This window comes from Homalodisca vitripennis, chromosome 4, assembly GCF_021130785.1.
Source record: "Homalodisca vitripennis isolate AUS2020 chromosome 4, UT_GWSS_2.1, whole genome shotgun sequence".
Taxonomy (NCBI): domain Eukaryota; kingdom Metazoa; phylum Arthropoda; class Insecta; order Hemiptera; family Cicadellidae; genus Homalodisca; species Homalodisca vitripennis.
The window spans coordinates 165,559,680-165,577,517 of record NC_060210.1 but is presented as its reverse complement, the minus strand read 5'-3'; the positions used below and the strand labels follow the sequence as shown (position 1 = coordinate 165,577,517).

Below are 17,838 nucleotides of genomic sequence, written 5' to 3'. Positions count from 1 at the left end.
ATGGATTAAAATAGCAATCACAAACTTTAATTTTGTTTTTAAAGGTTATTATTGAGTAAATTGGGTTATACAATGCAAAGGAGGTAGATGGAATATCTGTTCAAAATTTCAAGGAAATACATCAAGCACATTTTGCCATAAGTTGAGATTTTAAAGTTTTCAGGAAATCAAGCTAAAAGAGAAAATAGTGTATTTGTTCAGACAATCGTCTCAATTCCAGGCCCATAAAGCTCTTAGAAGTAGACACCTTTTGATTTAAGTAGGCTTTTCAGCCCTAGTCTGCATATATTTTTATGATCGTGGAAACTAGACCAACTCTATATGGCATGTGAAATATGATTTATTCGAACCAAAAATGGTTCTTCACGCTCTAAACTTGAAACAAGAGCCTGTGACAATTTTGTTTAGTTTTTGACCCTTTTAACCATGAAAACTGAAATCATATGTGCATGTATATGTGTACCTTAATGAATAGCTACACTTTTCTGAATGATTACAGGAGTACATCACATTACACCATGAGTGCTTTCACTAAAATTACTATTGAATTGGTATTCCTTCACACTGGCTAAAATAGTTCAAGAGTTATTGAAATTGTTGGAACTATTCAATTAACTCTAATGGAATGTTGCAGGACAATTTCTGTATTGCATGAGTACTCATAAAAACTTCCCGACTTCACGGCCCCAAAACATTTCACTTTAAACTTACAGTCCAATTATTCTGGAATGAATCTGGAGGTTATAACATCTTCCAGTGAGTGTTCACTTATATCAGGGGTGTTTATTGTGTCATTTAAAAAAAGGATACACATATGACGTATCTGTTACTCAATAGGAATTACGTGCAAAGCCACAGGTAACTGCTATTAGGAAGGACAAAACACACACATTGATATAATTCCGTACTCTCGTATCATAAATTGATATTTTATTCCGTAGGTAGTGTACAGCTAGTACAAATACATTTAAATTTAGGATATTTACTTCAGTATCACCCACCTCTCGTCTCATGGAAATGTCTGTGTAATGAACACGTACAGCTTCCTTTAACATGGATACTTACTTTAAGATTTTCACCACAATTTCCCGACTCTTCCAGGTAGAGAGAAGTAATTATTGCATAAAAACGTATGCAACGTAAACGTATATGTTTACTAACTAACTATCTATCGCATTATTATTCTTAAATGTTATTTGTTTTTATTATTATTTATCAAACGGGGACTGCACATGTATACGCCCCCACTCAGCAGGCTATGCAGCACGTCCCACGCCCACGTAGCGAGCACGTAGCCTGGCTGCCGTGGCGGGCGTCGCTATCGACTGGCACGTCCACTCATGCGTCATGCCCCAATTATACCACTACTGCACCTCGCCATTCCTTCATACCATTACATATCTTTGGCCACTGATCACTCATATTTAGTGGCCTACTAACTTTATAGTAGTATGAAAATTATATTTCCATCAACAAATATTAATTTTGGATTTAAGCACATGAACAGCTTATTGTTCATAACTGATTTACTTCCACCCAGTTAAAGACAATATGTCTCCGGTACATAAAATATGACCGAGACTGGACAGTGTCACAACATAGGGCTTCATTCAGGTTATGCTTCTGGCGGTTTTCTTTATTTAGCCGAATTATTGTTTTCTAACCAAAGCACTCTTAGTAACCATCGACCTCAATTATTTTGTTCATATACCGTTGGCCAACTCTTATCGATTAATTTCCCATGAAATATACGTAACTGGAAAAATACCATATGTGTTTTATGGTGGTAACCAACAAGTCAGCTATCATGTCAGTAAGATATGGTGTATTACAATATGAATAGTAAATGATTCATACACCAATTTAGTGTAACGTCCAGTAATATGTTTATCTGTAACCTCTCGTGGATAGTTATAACCAGGCAGTGGAGATGATGGAGAACAATTGCCATATAACAACACTCTAATATGATAGAGCAGCTGAATCAGAGAGTCTACTCTACTCAAAACGGGTGATACTGGAGGTAGAGACGAAGGTAAAGACATATTCTACTACTACACCCCCAACTGAGAACACTTTGAGATGACAGGAGAGCTGGTTATGAAGCTACCTGAGATACTATCAATGGTCTACCAATGAACAGCTATGATATTTTAGACTAAGATAATTCGGAGAAAACTCTCATTCTACTATATCCCCAACAAGGATCAGTCTCAGATAACGGAATGGCTGGACCTGAGACAGCCCAATGTATATGCTCAATGTATTTTGATATTGCAGTTAGAAATATCTGAGATGCTGTCAGTGTTTTGCTAATGAATGGATGTGATATTGCAGGTGGAGATGACGGGGAGCAGTGTATTCGTCTATATCCATCACCAGGATCACTATGAGATGGCGGAACAGCTGGGTCTGGGTCTATCCGAGATGGTGTCAGTGTTTTACTAATGAATGGATGTGATATTGCAGGTGGAGATGACGGGGAGCAGTGTATTCGTCTATATCCATCACCAGGATCACTATGAGATGGCGGAACAGCTGGGTCTGGGTCTATCCGAGATGGTGTCAGTGTTTTACTAATGAATGGATGTGATATTGCAGGTGGAGATGACGGGGAGCAGTGTATTCGACTATATCCATCACCAGGATCACTATGAGATGGCGGAACAGCTGGGTCTGGGTCTATCCGAGATGGTGTCAGTGTTTTACTAATGAATGGATGTGATATTGCAGGTGGAGATGACGGGGAGCAGTGTATTCGACTATATCCATCACCAGGATCACTATGAGATGGCGGAACAGCTGGGTCTGGGTCTATCCGAAATGCTGTCAGTGTATTGCTAATTAATAGATGTGATATTGCAGGTGGAGATGATGGGGAGCAGTGTATTCGTCTATATCCATCACCAGGATCACTATGAGATGGCGGAACAGCTGGGTCTGGGTCTATCCGAGATGGTGTCAGTGTTTTACTAATGAATGGATGTGATATTGCAGGTGGAGATGACGGGGAGCAGTGTATTCGACTATATCCATCACCAGGATCACTCTGAGATGGCGGAACAGCTGGGTCTGGGTCTATCACAGGGACAGGGGTTGGCGTCTCCTAGCAGTGCAGCTTCTGAGGAGGGTACCAACACCAGTGCAGGCACTGCTAACCCCGATGGTAAGGAAATATCTTCATTCCTGAAATTACAAAAAAACTACATTAATTCTATCTATTTGACAAATATACTCCTATAATAGTTCTCTACATTAGTAACAATGTAATTAAACTGGTTTGATAAAATAGATCCTTCATAATATAATTATGTACATGAATTTAGAATTGAAAAAGTTATGGATTGTTTTGTCCCTTGTGTAAGTTAACAGGGTTGAGTTTTTTCAATACTGAAAGTTTTAAAAATTTGTACATTACGAGTTGATATCAATAGCACCAATAGAGCTTATTGAATGTTGAAGAACATTAAAAATAATTCATTCAGCTGGTGATCAAGTTCATATAACCTTCACTATTAAGATGTAGGTGTTTGTTATACACTGTCTAGATAGCCTGTGAGGTATTATACTTTTTACTGCAACACGCACAATAATAAAGCTGGCCCTGCAAACCCCCCTTCCATGCTCCTTTAATAGAAGATATAGGTATAACTTCACATTTAAGTCTAAATACGTGCTTTAAAATTGCTTACTTTATAGTTGGAATTGCAACTGCTTAAGTGTGCAATATAAATATGCATAAATTATGTAGAAAACAAAGCACGTATAATAAATTATCATATTCAATCCTCCCTATCCTCTCTTCACAACAAAATACGGATTAGCATTAGGGAAAATTATACATATATCATACAAATGGAGAGAATTGAGATATACATTGAGATATGATTTCGCCTGTTCAGTATTTTGGAAGCACCATACAACGTTATCAGCTGTAATGGCGATGCCCAGGGCAGAAAGTGTGAAATGGACTGTGTGTCGCTTGACCCTGGCACGATCAAGCTCAGGTATGGTCACGGACGGTTGGCCGGTGATTCCTCCTTCTCCCCCCCCCCGCACCATGATACACCACGCTGTGTCTATTGCCGATGGAGGTAGAGGACGAACTCAATCAGCCGTACTTCCTGACACCTGACACATCATCTTCACGCTTTGTCTCGTCTCGCTCTCACTCGCACTCATTCCGATCGCAAAAAACTCTTAAACTGTGCTTGGGTAACAAATCAAAATAAGAATAATAGTATTTCGGACATTTGCTACGGTTTTACGTTACAAAATCTATAACAAGTTTATAAAAAGGCCTTGGTTAATAATTTCCTCCTGTTTGGATTCGAAGCAGATTTCGGGAAGCCCTATGTTTGACCTATTTTCTTCCTCTTATTTTTATCTTTCTTGTGTAATAGACTAACTATTATTTCACCTGATAAAGAGGTAAGATTGAAATCCCCGAAACGTTGTGTTACACATTTAGTAACATATAAAATCGTAAACGTCGGAAATCCAATTATCTTTGACATCCTGCATCGTAAATAACAAACTTCAAAGAAATTTAAGTTCAAATTTGTGTAGAAAAATATTCATATACGGTACTACTCCTTATCTCAATAAACTACTTAATGGACTACATAATTCTAAATCCATTATAGTATAATATGACAAATTATTAAATATCCAATATACTTCAGAGAAATAGTTACAGTTTTTCACTCTGAAGTCCTAATTTATTACGATGATGCTCAACTCTCTTGCAATTTTAAACGTTAAACGTAACCTCGCTCATTAGACGCATCAAACTTTCGAGAGTTGTTCAACGAAACTAGAATGGGCGCGAATAATAAGCCTTCACCAAATAACATCGTAAAGTTCGGTGATGCTTGTTGACATCTTGTCGTCTTACGATACAATCTCTCACTATGTTTAGATCTCCGTTAGCCGTAATGAGCTTAATCTATTAATGTGAACAAGGACTATTGCCGAGTGATATATTACATCTCATGATTCAACGATTGTTGGGCTCGTTTAACGTCGGTATTCCAAAAGATGGAAAGACTCACGATGACACCTCTTCTTTCCTCCAACAAACTAATCTGGCCCTACGGGCAGTAAATCGTTAACGACGGTAACGCTAGAACAAAATGAGTTTAGTTAGAGGAAAATCTGTTAGGTATATAGGCTTGTTATCGTGCAATTGAAATTATAAGAAAAACTCTTCAAAATGCCTTCTGCCTGTCATGAACATTACGAGCTGGCTATAATGTTTGATCTTCGACCTTGAGTTTTTCCCCTTAAGAAAAGTGTTAAACGTCATTTACTGTTACAACCTTATTTTGCTATTGTAGATGTCATATTTACATAACCTTATAGGTGATGTCGTATTTTAAATATATACTCGTATTAATACGCATCTAAACGCATTTAAAGTTTCTTGTAAAGTATAGACTTCTTGTATATTTAAACGGTAAAGTACAAAAAATATTAAGATTTTCTCTGAACAAACTACAAAATGATCGAAAGACTAAAAAAAGGATGGATATATCTTTAAAATGAGACATCCCCATAATTCTACTACTAAAATAAGGTCGTAAAAGTGCATGAATTTTAGCATTGTTCTTATGGCGTTACGATCAAGATGGGCGCCAAGGACGGATCTGAATAAGGCAACGGAAGTAAATAAAAATGTTATGTTGCAGTGTCTTCCCTCATGTCCCTCACCAGCACGTCAGCCTACAAGGGGTTGGAGCGAGCGTTCTGTGTTCGCATGAAGTCTACTCTGACCAAGCGGGGCTGTCATTTCAAGTCTTCCGGTTACCGGGTAAGTACATAGAGTTGCTTTTTATGTTCCAAATTGGCACTATTTCTTACACGTTGTTTGTTTATCTCACGTGTTACAAATTACCATGATTTATAAACATCCGGTTTATAATTATAACCCGGTTTACATTTTTGTATGTAACGTCTTCTGAGATATCAATTATGTCTGATTTATGTAAAGATTTAAATAGCAGGTGAAAAGAAGGAAAATTGTCAATGTCTCCAAGATAAAATGTCTGTCATGATTCATTAATAAGTGAAGAGACAATTGGGAAGACTATTGAGGGGTAGAAGTTACGGTTGCGGTAAGGAATAACAAAACTGGGAATTGCCTCTTTAAGACGTGTTGACGAGTTTGAACAACCTTGCAAAGGGAAAGAAAATAGGGTTAAGAAGTAATCTAGAGAAAGGGTTGGGGCAGACAATATCAGGGTCGTTATATGGCTTAATTGGCTCAGTGGCACCAAACAGAGTGAGCCTGGGGTTAGCTTAGTCATCGCACTGAGCCTCGTACTTCACACAACTCACTGAGACGACCAATACAGACAGCGTCTGGTGAGTGAGACTGGGGTTAACTTAGTCATCGCACTGAGGCTCGCACTTCACACGACTCACTGACACGACCAATACAGACAGCGCCTGGTGAGTGAGATTGAGGTTAACTTAGTCATCGCACTGAGGCTCACACTTCACACGACTCACTGACACGACCAATACAGACAGCGCCTGGTGAGTGAGATTGAGGTTAACTTAGTCATCGCACTGAGGCTCGCACTTCACACGACTCACTGACACGACCAATACAGACAGCGCCTGGTGAGTGAGATTGAGGTTAACTTAGTCATCGCACTGAGGCTCGCACTTCACACGACTCACTGACACAACCAATACAGACAGCACCTGGTGAGTGAGACTGGGGTTAACTTAGTCATCGCACTGAGCCTCGCATTTCACACGACTTTCTGACACGACCAATACAGACAGCGCCTGGTGAGTGAGATTGAGGTTAACTTAGTCATCGCACTGAGGCTCGCACTTCACACGACTCACTGACACGACCAATACAGACAGCGCCTGGCGAGTGAGATTGAGGTTAACTTAGTCATCACACTGAGACTCGCAGTTCACACGACTCACTGACACAACCAATACAGACAGCACCTGGTGAGTGAGACTGGGGTTAACTTAGTCATCGCACTGAGCCTCGCATTTCACACGACTTTCTGACACGACCAGTACAGACAGCGTCTGGTGAGTGAGATTGAGGTTAACTTAGTCATCGCACTGAGGCTCGCACTTCACACGACTCACTGACACGACCAATGCAGACAGCACCTGGTGAGTGAGCCTGTTTTAACCTAGTCATCGCATTGACCCTTGCACTTTACAAGACTCACTGACACGCCCTTATAGTACTAAATGATTATATGTATATATTACATGACTTCTTAGTGTATTAATGGTACGCCGAGGTAAGTATGCGCCTGAGGGTGGTGACTTAAGCAACCTATTGTATAAAGTAAACCATTTTTATCAATCAATGTTAAGTTTTCTGTTATTTTAAATATTTCATTGCAATCTTCGTTTTGTCCGTCTTTTTCAGTATACGAGGTAGTCCCGGTTACGTTTAGCTCAGTTAATCGGACTTTTACTGTACATTAAATTTTGTACCATGCACGGTAAACACAGTCTCAGTAAATATAAGGTGGCAAATACTTTGCTATAACAATACAACCTGATGTAAGCATGTGAATCGTTTCCTTCAAGCTATGCTGCTCTTAATGAATAATTAATTGTTTAAGACACAGTTAAACATTTAATATTGAAACCGATGTTTTAATGGTATTATAATTACACTATTTATTTATATGCGTATTTGGTAAATATGCAATTAAATCCCAAAATTCCTCCACATTTATTCCAAATCATTAGTCTAATTTGTATAGTTACAAGCCTGGTTATTTGTAGAAGCATGGAAAGGTTACAAAAGGACTAAGTTGTACAGCTATTAAGGTGAACACAAGAGCACAAGATTAATTGTCGAGCAGTAAAGTGTCTGTAACTGTTTCAAGATAAGGAAGAAATGTTTCCCCTACTGAGGTAGTTCTGTTCCTGAACTCAGCTTCCTTACCAATAAATTGTTGTTTGATAACAACAACAAAAACAGATGTTTTATCAATCAACTGGTATGTTCTGTCTAATTAACAGTTAATTTTAAACAATATTGGGGGATATTAAAAAGAATGATAGAAACAAATGGAATATGTTGGGATTTATGAATCTGTTCTCCATATATTTATTTTGTGACAGTAAGTCAGGCACATGTACTTGTTTATCAATGAACAAATTGTGTCCATATATGTTTCTTAGATGTAACCATATACAATATGTCTGTGCAGGTGGTGCTACTGCTGTGTCGTCTGAGGCCACAGTACACATTCTCACACAGTCGCAAAGCTGCCCCTCCACTCATGGGCATGGTGTCACTTGCCATCGCTCTTCCCCCACCCAGTGTTCATGAGATCAGGCTAGAGTCTGACATGTTTGTCACCAGGATCAATTTTGACTTCCGAATAGCACATTGTGAACCCAGGTAATACATCAATTTCTTGATTAATTGCAATTATAATAGATTATTCTCTATTAAATGCATAGTTCTAAAAGTAAATAATCTTATAATCAAAATCAAGCCAATGAACTTTAAAATAAATAAAATGTACCGTACTTTAGTACCCAGTCTATTTCCCACCAGAAGTTCTTTGTTTGGGAAGAGATCTTGTTTTCAGAAAAGATACCTTGTTTTAAGTATCCACTTCCATCATCAGTGCTATAGCTGAATTTTACACTTACTGGATCTTACTTTTTTTGATTAAGTTGGAATGCTTCCTGATTGCCATTAGTACTGATTTTGTATTAAAAATTGACAACTAGTGTTATTTTTTATTGCAAATTCTCAGGAGTCACACATGACAAGATCGGCTTGTAAAACAGATTCAGTATGCTTTTTGTCATTTTCTTTCAAGGACTCCAAAATTTCTTCAGTTTTGTGAGATAAGACATGTTCATTGCATTCTGCTCTATTCAATCCAGTTCTGGGTTACTTTACAGTAACATTGCTGAGTAAAGCAACTATTTATTAAGTGCTGTTTCTGTCCTCTTTACTCAGCACAGAACACAATCAAATTTTTTCTCAATTTTAGTGAGTAGCAGAGTTTTTAGAAGTTCATCATTGTAAAACAAACTACTAAAACCACTTCTAGAAATTCAGAATATAATTGAAAAATAGTCACATATAAAGCCACTTTAAAATTTAATCCAAGTTAAGACATTTTACTTAATGTTTTGCAAAAAATTTAAGACTTGATCAATTCCAATCCCAAACTGAGAACAAGGTGGGATGTGAACCCATTTTGCAATATGTTAATGACTTAACACTTCTAGACAATGAGATAAGGATGATAAAATAATCATGATGAAACACCTACCTAAAACTCCAAACTAGGGCGATCCTAACATTGTTGCAATAATAATTAATTAGATGATCACTACCAAGTAAATGTTTATGGGTTTCCATCAAAAATTGTAGTTTTACTAATAAACATTAGAAAATATATGCATGTACACCTAATGTAACAAATGTTAGTTATTTTTCTGATTTATTATATGAAAAAGTACCTACATAGATCAGCAAACATAGTAAATAGTTTTATATAACGTGTTATCAATGGATATTATGTGTAACCTACCAATACTATATCTATAGTCCAACTTATATTTTCTATACTTATTTTATAAATTTATAAAACTTGAGGTGGATGTTCTTGATAAGTTTAGTTGAAGGTATTGGTACAGTACTGAATGGATGAATTAAACATTTTTGTTAGAAACGTACTTATCAACATAATATTTTAGTTGCAAAACATCACCAAATGTTTTTATTAGTTTGATAACTCACGAGAGATGTATGTGTGTCTGTTAGGGTGGCAGACCTGCTAGACTACACAGCTGAGGAGATCACTGGCATGAACCTGTACACACTATGTCACGGCGAGGACGCCAACAGGCTCAGGAAAAGTCATATAGATTGTAAGTCAACATTTGATTTGCGACTCATTAGATGGTAGATCATCAGTGGCAAAATTAATGTCAAAATACATGTATGCACTTCTGAGGTGCAGGGGAAATTTTACCACACAAACCCAAAATCTTCATTTTTTCAGAAAGAGATACCAATAGCATTCTGGTATGTTCCATCTCAAAATTCGTTTGCCACTGATTGATCTTTAAAACTCAACAAATAACTTGCTAGTAATTACTTTATTTACCAGCTGCCAAAAATTAAAATAGGCTTATGATTCTGATTTTGTTATGTCAGTTGAATGATGAATGCATCTGATAAAAAATATTGTAGGTTAGCAATCCCAAGTTTAGATTAGTTATATTCTGAAATCAATGTTACTGCCCTTAAAAGTATTGTAACAAATTTAATATTATTCCCTCTCCTTCTCTTAAAACAACCCTCCCCCTATCACCACCTCTAACTGCTCTGTTTCTCATCCTTGTCCTACATGTCCTGCTTGTTTGTAAATCAGTTTCTATCAATTCAATAATTGTAATTATTGCTTGGTGAATATGCTTTTAGTTAGTCAGTTAATGATCAGAAGATGACCTATGAAATTCTCAATCTTCATTCTCATTATTTTGAAGATATTATTTACTTGTTTGGTGATTTGTTTTAAATGTTTCAACATAATAAAAATATAATTTGCAAAAGTATAATATCATTATTGGTATTGACCCCCATCAATACTGACATGACTGATGATCTAGTATAATGATGCCACATCCCAACCTCTGAGGAACATGTATAAGTGAATTAGCATATAATGATGATTTCCAAAAGTGTTTTCTTATTTATTCACAACCTACAATTTATATGATTGATTGTTCTACATGTACTTATCATTGAATTACACTATTATTTAGACAAACTCCACTTCCTTGTAATGTAGCTCACTCAATCAGTGGCTATTAGGGTGTAAGGCTGTAAGTAATATTTCAATGCTAATACTTTGATAAAATATAAGACCGTTACAATTATGTATTTGTTTTCAGTAATCAATAAAGGACAAGTGTTGACCCACTACTACAGAATAATGAACAAGAATGGAGGCTATACTTGGATACAAACATGTGCCACTGTCGTCTGCAACTCCAAGAATGCTGAGGAACAGAATATCATCTGTGTCAACTATGTTGTCAGGTGTGTTAAAAAATGTGGAACGAATACAAATTGTGAAGATATAGTTATCAAACTTTTACACAAATTTGGACTTTTCAGATAAAGTATTTCACAAACTTTTAATTATAATTCAGAAATTTCAAAAATGACTGTATGCATTTTTTGTTTTATAATTGTACATTTATTTACTTCAGAAAATGCTCTGCCATTCAGAAACAACCAAAATTCTACTTAGCTGATAAATGATTCAAAATTAAGTAGCTATTAGTTTTGCTCTATCCAATGATTAGAACACTTAGTGAGTTGAGTACCATAGAACTTTGATCATAGCTCCAAAGCTTTTAATGATAAAAAAAGGCAAATCCTAATATATTAGTGATTATTAATATTAGCGTAACATATGAAATTTGTTGTACATATTAAACAATTACCTAATTAAATTTTTTAGTGGGAAGGAATTCAAAAACCTCATCATGGACTGCTGTCAACTAGAAGAGAACATCGCTCAGAGAGGTGTGAAACGGGAGGAGACAGGGGGGAATGACCCAGAAAATGGTTCTCCTGATGCTGACAAAGGAGGTCAGTATAATAAAAAATAAAATTAAAGGTAAAAGATTACTAAATAGTGTTTACATGTCTCAGCAGATTTACAGCCCACACCCTATACTAGAACTTAATGTGAGTGATGGTGTCTCAGATGGACGCAATAGCGGTGCTCCCAGGAACCATGACCACCACCTCTCACCTCCAGACCTTGAGGACTCTTCTGAGGGCTCAGGAGATCCCCAAAGGGGCAGAGGCCATCTGGAGCATACCTCCCAGCTGCAAGCCCCCGATCGCAGTCAGGTAAGACTCCACTGTCATTTCTAACTGTCATCTTAAATAGAAAAATATGCTCAACAATACTTCACAATATTTCTTATTAATAAACAGATATCTTTCTCCATAAGTAAACTATGTGAGTTATACTATCACATAATAAATATATTGAAGGAATATATTGAGGGAAGTGTATGTAGATTCCATTAGAGTGTATGTACAAAATTCAAAGTTTAGCTTTGATTAATTTTATTTAGACATTTTATGACATTTGTTTACACCAACCAAAATAAATTGGTAATTTTAATAAATTCATTTTGGTTTTAAACTCAGTGAGTTTATAACAATGTTATTTAATAAAGTTGATTCCCAGCACAATTCAATGAAATATATGAATATTTCAACAATGCCTTTGAATACTTGTTAATTAATACTGGCTATTACTAAGATTGGACATATATTGTAACATGTTGGCTATGGTGGACGTACATTAATACTATCCTGGCAGTCTGTGTATGACTCGTGTCTCAGTGAAGGACTTTTAACGAACAATCTGGAATTTTTTAAATGAACTGAAAGTGAATCTATTAGTTTGCATAAGAAAAAATGGACTCTATAATATGTCTAATCAATTTATTATTTATTTAAGGTGTTGGCTGCAAGATCTGTGAATAAACTGGATGAAGTCACTCAAAGAGGCCAGAAGCGTAAACTTTCCGGAACTCAGCGAGAAGACGAGAGTAGTTGCTGTAGTTCCGAGGATGAGGAGAGGCTGAGGAAACGTTACCCTGTGCTGAGTCCAGCATCTTCCTCTTGCCATTCGGTGCCTGTCAACAGTCCCAAGCCTCCCATTGAGGACAGTGACGGTGGAGGAACATCTGTTAAGGACCTAGAGCATGCTATGTCCAAACATTTACCTGTAGTATTAGACAAAACTCCTACAGATTTCAGCACCGACACACTTCTGAAGCAACAACAGAAAAGTACAATTCAGTGGATCGGAGCTTTGCCACAACACGCTCAGCCTGGAGGTGCACCCCTGCCTGCGTCAGCTCTGCTGCGACAATTGTATGCCAACAGGGAGAGTGTGATCCGCGCAAACGTCCACGCAGGCAGGACTGGTCCCACCCCCGGAAGTTGGGACATGAACCACGTTGGGCCTCTCCCCACCCCTCCCGGCAGCGAGGGCTCCTACAGCGACCAGTTCGTGCTTGCCCATAACCAGAAATCTGGGGACGCTTTCAGTGGCCTCGTCTCCTCATACTCCACCCCCGGTGGTTACACAGTCGACTACCACTCGGCGATGACACCTCCATCATCAGTGTCACCACGAGATAAACATCAGCAAGTACACAACACGTTTGACAATCCTACGTACACCGATGTCCTGAGGCATCAGTATAATCTGCCCCTAGGCAGTGACTCTCCCGCTCAACCTCTGCCGCTGAAACCACAGCCCTACCCCGTCCACCCTACAGCGATCGATTACGCTTCCTCGGGTCTAGACCAGTCACAGTTCTACCACCATTCAGCAGGCTTTCATTTATACCATCCAGCGAACAAAACACCCACCGCTTCCGCTTCCGTCTACCCAGAGACACTAAAAAATAGTGCAAATTGGTATTCTACACCCTCATAGTACGATTTAATAGTTAAACCGTTTTTGTTAAAAATTGTACACACTTGCAAAAGTATGTAGAAAGTTTTGTAAATTATTAATGTATTTGTAAATAGAAATAATTTAAACAAGTGATAGTACTCTGTATGACCATGATATAAAACTTGTGTCCAAAAAACTCCAATAAGGAACTACATTACATTACATTTAAAAAAATGGAAGTGTGCCTAAAATAGTTATCTGAAAATATGAATGAATTTTTTCTGTCAGTAAACCAATGGAAATGATATGAATATAACAGATTTAAATATAAGTTTTAAGACTGAAGTTGTCAAATTGAAATGTGTAAAGTTTAAATATTTAATTTTAAATATTAAAAAACTGCTTAGATCTCACATAATACTATTATGACATTAATCAAGTGTATATTGTTTGAAATTATAAACTATTTGGAAAAGGTATAGACCTGGTAAATTATTATTGCTATAAGAAGGGGTACTGTTTTTAAATAACTAAAGAACCTTTAACTACCAAAATTAGATACAGGGTATCAAAATCAACTTCAACTATGTATAATAAAACAGAATAGATAGGAATTTTAAGGTAATTTATAAAAGAAGTATGTACAGAATTGTAAAATTGTCTAAGCTAACGGAAAATGAGCTTTATCCATTATGGTGCTTTCATGTGTTTCTTGCAGCAGATATTTCAGTTGTTTGTAGAAAACGCCATTATTAATGTTATGTTGATCTTCACTGAATGTAGTCGTGTATAGTATAATATGATTTTCTTGTATTAATGTTGATAAGAGTAAAAGTGATTCATGTGCATATCTTCATATTAGCTAAGTATTCTACACCTTTTATTTCAATAAATGGGCATTTTGTATCTCTTAATTTGTTTCAAATCAAATTGTACTCTTGTACGATAACATTGCTGTAAAACAACTTGCTGAGATTGAACCAGTATTATTAAATTTAAGAATACTATTATGTATTATTGTAACAACAAACATATATATTTATTAGAACATTTCCAGATGAAATACAATTCAATTCTCAATAAATCATGCTACTTAATATATTAAAATCTGAAGCATTTTTGTTTATTTACTTATTCGTTATCTTGTATTGTGAACCTTTATTATTTTTTTATAAAATCAGTTGGAATATTTATGTTATATACATGATGTTAGTGTATTAATATCTAAAAAAAAAAAAAAACTACAGCACAAGAAACTTGGATTGTTGTAAATATTCAAACTGTTTAATTTTGTATGACAAATTTTCTGCCTACTTCTTTTTATCATACAACTGTTTGTAACATTCTCAAGTGCAAACTAGTGAGAATAATTAAATGTGGCAGAGATCATATAAGACAGCAGATTTATAGGGAAATGTGTTCAAAAATAAAACAAGTTTGGTGTGTTTAAAAATGTTTAACTATTTATTACACATAAATAAAAAAAGCAACACTAGAAAAATGAGCTTTTGGTCTGGGTTTTTGGTAGCTTTGGTTGGATTCCTAACTTGGCACAATCATTTTATATTTTTTTCCTGGTACAAAAAAAACCTCTTGTTCCACTTTAAAAGGTGTCCGAAAAGACTCTTGAGGACAGGCTGACCCAAGCTTCTTTCACAAAATTAATCACTAGCTGAGAGTTGATCCAACGTCTACCAAGTAAACAACTAACTTTGACAAAGTTAAAACAAGTTTGAATTTGAAAAACTCTGTTTAAAAACCAATAAATAAGCTCTCTACAGTAACCAGATTTGTGGTATGTCCTCTTCCAACAGCCAACATTCAAGTGTTCTGTATATAATCCTAGGCATGTGTATAAGATTTGTTTATGTTAAGTTAAACTTGTGATCATTATACATATTGTGAAACAGTTTTTCACTAAACTAAATGGCGAAGCCAAAGTTTTATTATTTTGTTAGGTTTCTTTGTTAAATATAGATGTTTAAACTTTTTTAATATTTAAAATTAAGTTATGTGAATATTCATTATTTTTGTATATACATACATCATTAGAAAAATCTTTGAATGTTAGTTTTAACCAGGATTTTGTATGTATTTATATGAATAATGAAAATTACATTGTTGTGTTTATTAAAATTATTGATTTTCTGTTGTAATTTCTTGTACAATTATTGCATTTGTTATAATTTCTTAAAGAATAATCAGTTGGCTCCTACTATGTGCAATAGGTAATTTTTCAAACGTTTAAAAACTGTATTTGTAGGTTATTCGTTCATATCATTATAACTGTTACTCAATCTTCAATCATTAGTCTTTATTATCCCCTTACTTAATACTCCAAATTATGATTCTTATCATCCAAATCATCGCCCTCTTCATGTACATACATAATAGTCTTGTCTATTACCCAACAGTGCTTTCTCAAAATCTTGTCACTGTTCGTACAGGCAGAAAATCTTCATAGAGAGGTCCTAAAGACTTGAAGTTTGGTACATGTGTTTCTCTTTGTCCAAGGGAGAACTTTTGATTTTGGGGTCAAAAGTTCCAAATTAAAGGTAAAAAAAAAAACATTTTTAGATTGGTTTTATAGGTAACCATCATTGTAATGAAAAAATCACAGGGTAAAGAAATTGAGTTCAATCATATGACAACTCATCATGTGACAGAGTAACACATGAAATGAAGTTATTTTGTTATATTAGTCAGTAAGACCTTTGTTACATTCTGTCAAGACATTCAGTACTCCATTGTATTGGTTTTTTTACTGCAAAGGATATATAAGTGATAGATATCCATTAACTGAGAACAAATGATTTGCAATCCTGGAAATATTGTCATATGGGCTCTTTTACTGGGTCACCTAATGTATATACAGGGTGTTTGAAAAGTATGGGTACGGCTTAATATTTTAAAAACCATAGGAGATAACATCTATAAACTTTGCACAGTGTTATATGGCTATGTAAACTATTTTTCCTTGCTATTACCATGACATGCCAACCATGGGGGGACGGCCCACAGAGGAAAACATGGAAATCTTAAATTGAAGCATGGGTCGAGTGATACCTCATTTGAAAGAGCTCACTTAGTAGAGTTGAATTCCGCAAACCGCATCTCAAAAGGTTTATCCAATCAGAAATGGCGGCTTGTTTTAGGTACACATTGTGAAGTACATTATGCGCTGCCATTTCTGACTGGATCGTCGTATTCTGATGCGGTTGGCGGCGTTTCACTCTACTAACCAATGTGTTTGCACTGACTTTTTTTAATTAGCAAATTATGTCTTAAATTTATAACACAATAAATACCGATGTTTTTTTAGTTTTATTTATTGTGTTATAAATTTACAACATAATTTGCTAATTAAAAAAAATTCAGTGCAAACACATTGGTTAGTAGAGTGAAACGCCGCCAACCGCACCAGAATACGACGATCCAGTCGGAAATGGCAGCGCATAATGTACTTTACAATGTGTACCTAAAACAACCCGCCATTTCTGATTAGATAAACCTTTTGAGATGCGGTTTGCGGAATTCAACTCTACTAAGTGAGCTCTTTCAAATGAGGTATCACTCGACCCATGCTTCAGTTTAAGATTTCCATGTTTTCCTCTGTGGGCCGTCCCCCCATGGTTGGTATGTCATGGTAATACCAAGAAAAAATAGTTTACATAGCCATATAACACTGTGCAAAGTTTATAGATGTTATCTCCTATGGTTTTTAAAAATATTAAGCCGTACCCATACTTTTCAAACACCCTGTATATGAAGACAATGTCGGGTAATGGACAATACTGGGAGAACAAATGATATGTATGAAATAACTGCATTTAAAGACTGTACACCAAGATGACTTGAATCGCAAGGAGGTCAAAGACAACAAATTATCATTTTGCATACCAAAAAAACTTGAGCTTATTGTTATTGTGAAACTAAATATTGTATGAAGACAGAACAAATGTTGTATCTTCACAACTGCACTCATGGTTAAAACTTAGTATTACATTTCACACTTGTTCAGGAAAATGTTACTTTTACAAAGTCCTTTGAAAAGTATAAAGTAATCATCCAACAAACGATGTACCTATAACATTACATTTGTTCACATATGAAAAACTTAAGAAACAAACCCTAAAGATTTTTGCACACCCAGTGCTTAAAAACTATTTTAAATATTTTTTAAACTGTTTCTAAAGATTTGATTTGCGGAGAAAACATTTAGTTCACTATTCTAAGATAATCCATTCTCTCACAATCGATGAGACACTGTCTACGGAACACCCTGTATAATATAACAATCTGATGGTACATATTACTTCGTAAATCTTGATTATACTGCATTCACAGATGAAGCAAAGTCATTATG

The 17,838-nt window shown here is 35.8% G+C and overlaps 1 protein-coding gene across 3 annotated transcripts in view; it reads left to right on the top strand.

Annotated features, from left to right (window-relative positions):
• Nucleotides 1-15,776, top strand: part of LOC124360540 (protein trachealess) — a 278,070-nt gene extending 262,294 nt beyond the window's left edge. For all 3 annotated transcript variants that reach the window (XM_046814252.1, XM_046814253.1, XM_046814251.1), the window contains 8 exons: nt 2,998-3,166; nt 5,691-5,812; nt 8,211-8,404; nt 9,791-9,897; nt 10,927-11,074; nt 11,502-11,632; nt 11,751-11,899; nt 12,522-15,776. In XM_046814252.1, coding sequence (XP_046670208.1) covers nt 2,998-3,166; nt 5,691-5,812; nt 8,211-8,404; nt 9,791-9,897; nt 10,927-11,074; nt 11,502-11,632; nt 11,751-11,899; nt 12,522-13,511 — 2,010 coding nt within the window. In that variant the 3' untranslated portion in view covers nt 13,512-15,776. The remainder of the gene's footprint in view (nt 1-2,997; nt 3,167-5,690; nt 5,813-8,210; nt 8,405-9,790; nt 9,898-10,926; nt 11,075-11,501; nt 11,633-11,750; nt 11,900-12,521) is intronic.
• The last annotated feature ends 2,062 nt before the right edge of the window (nt 15,777-17,838 follow it).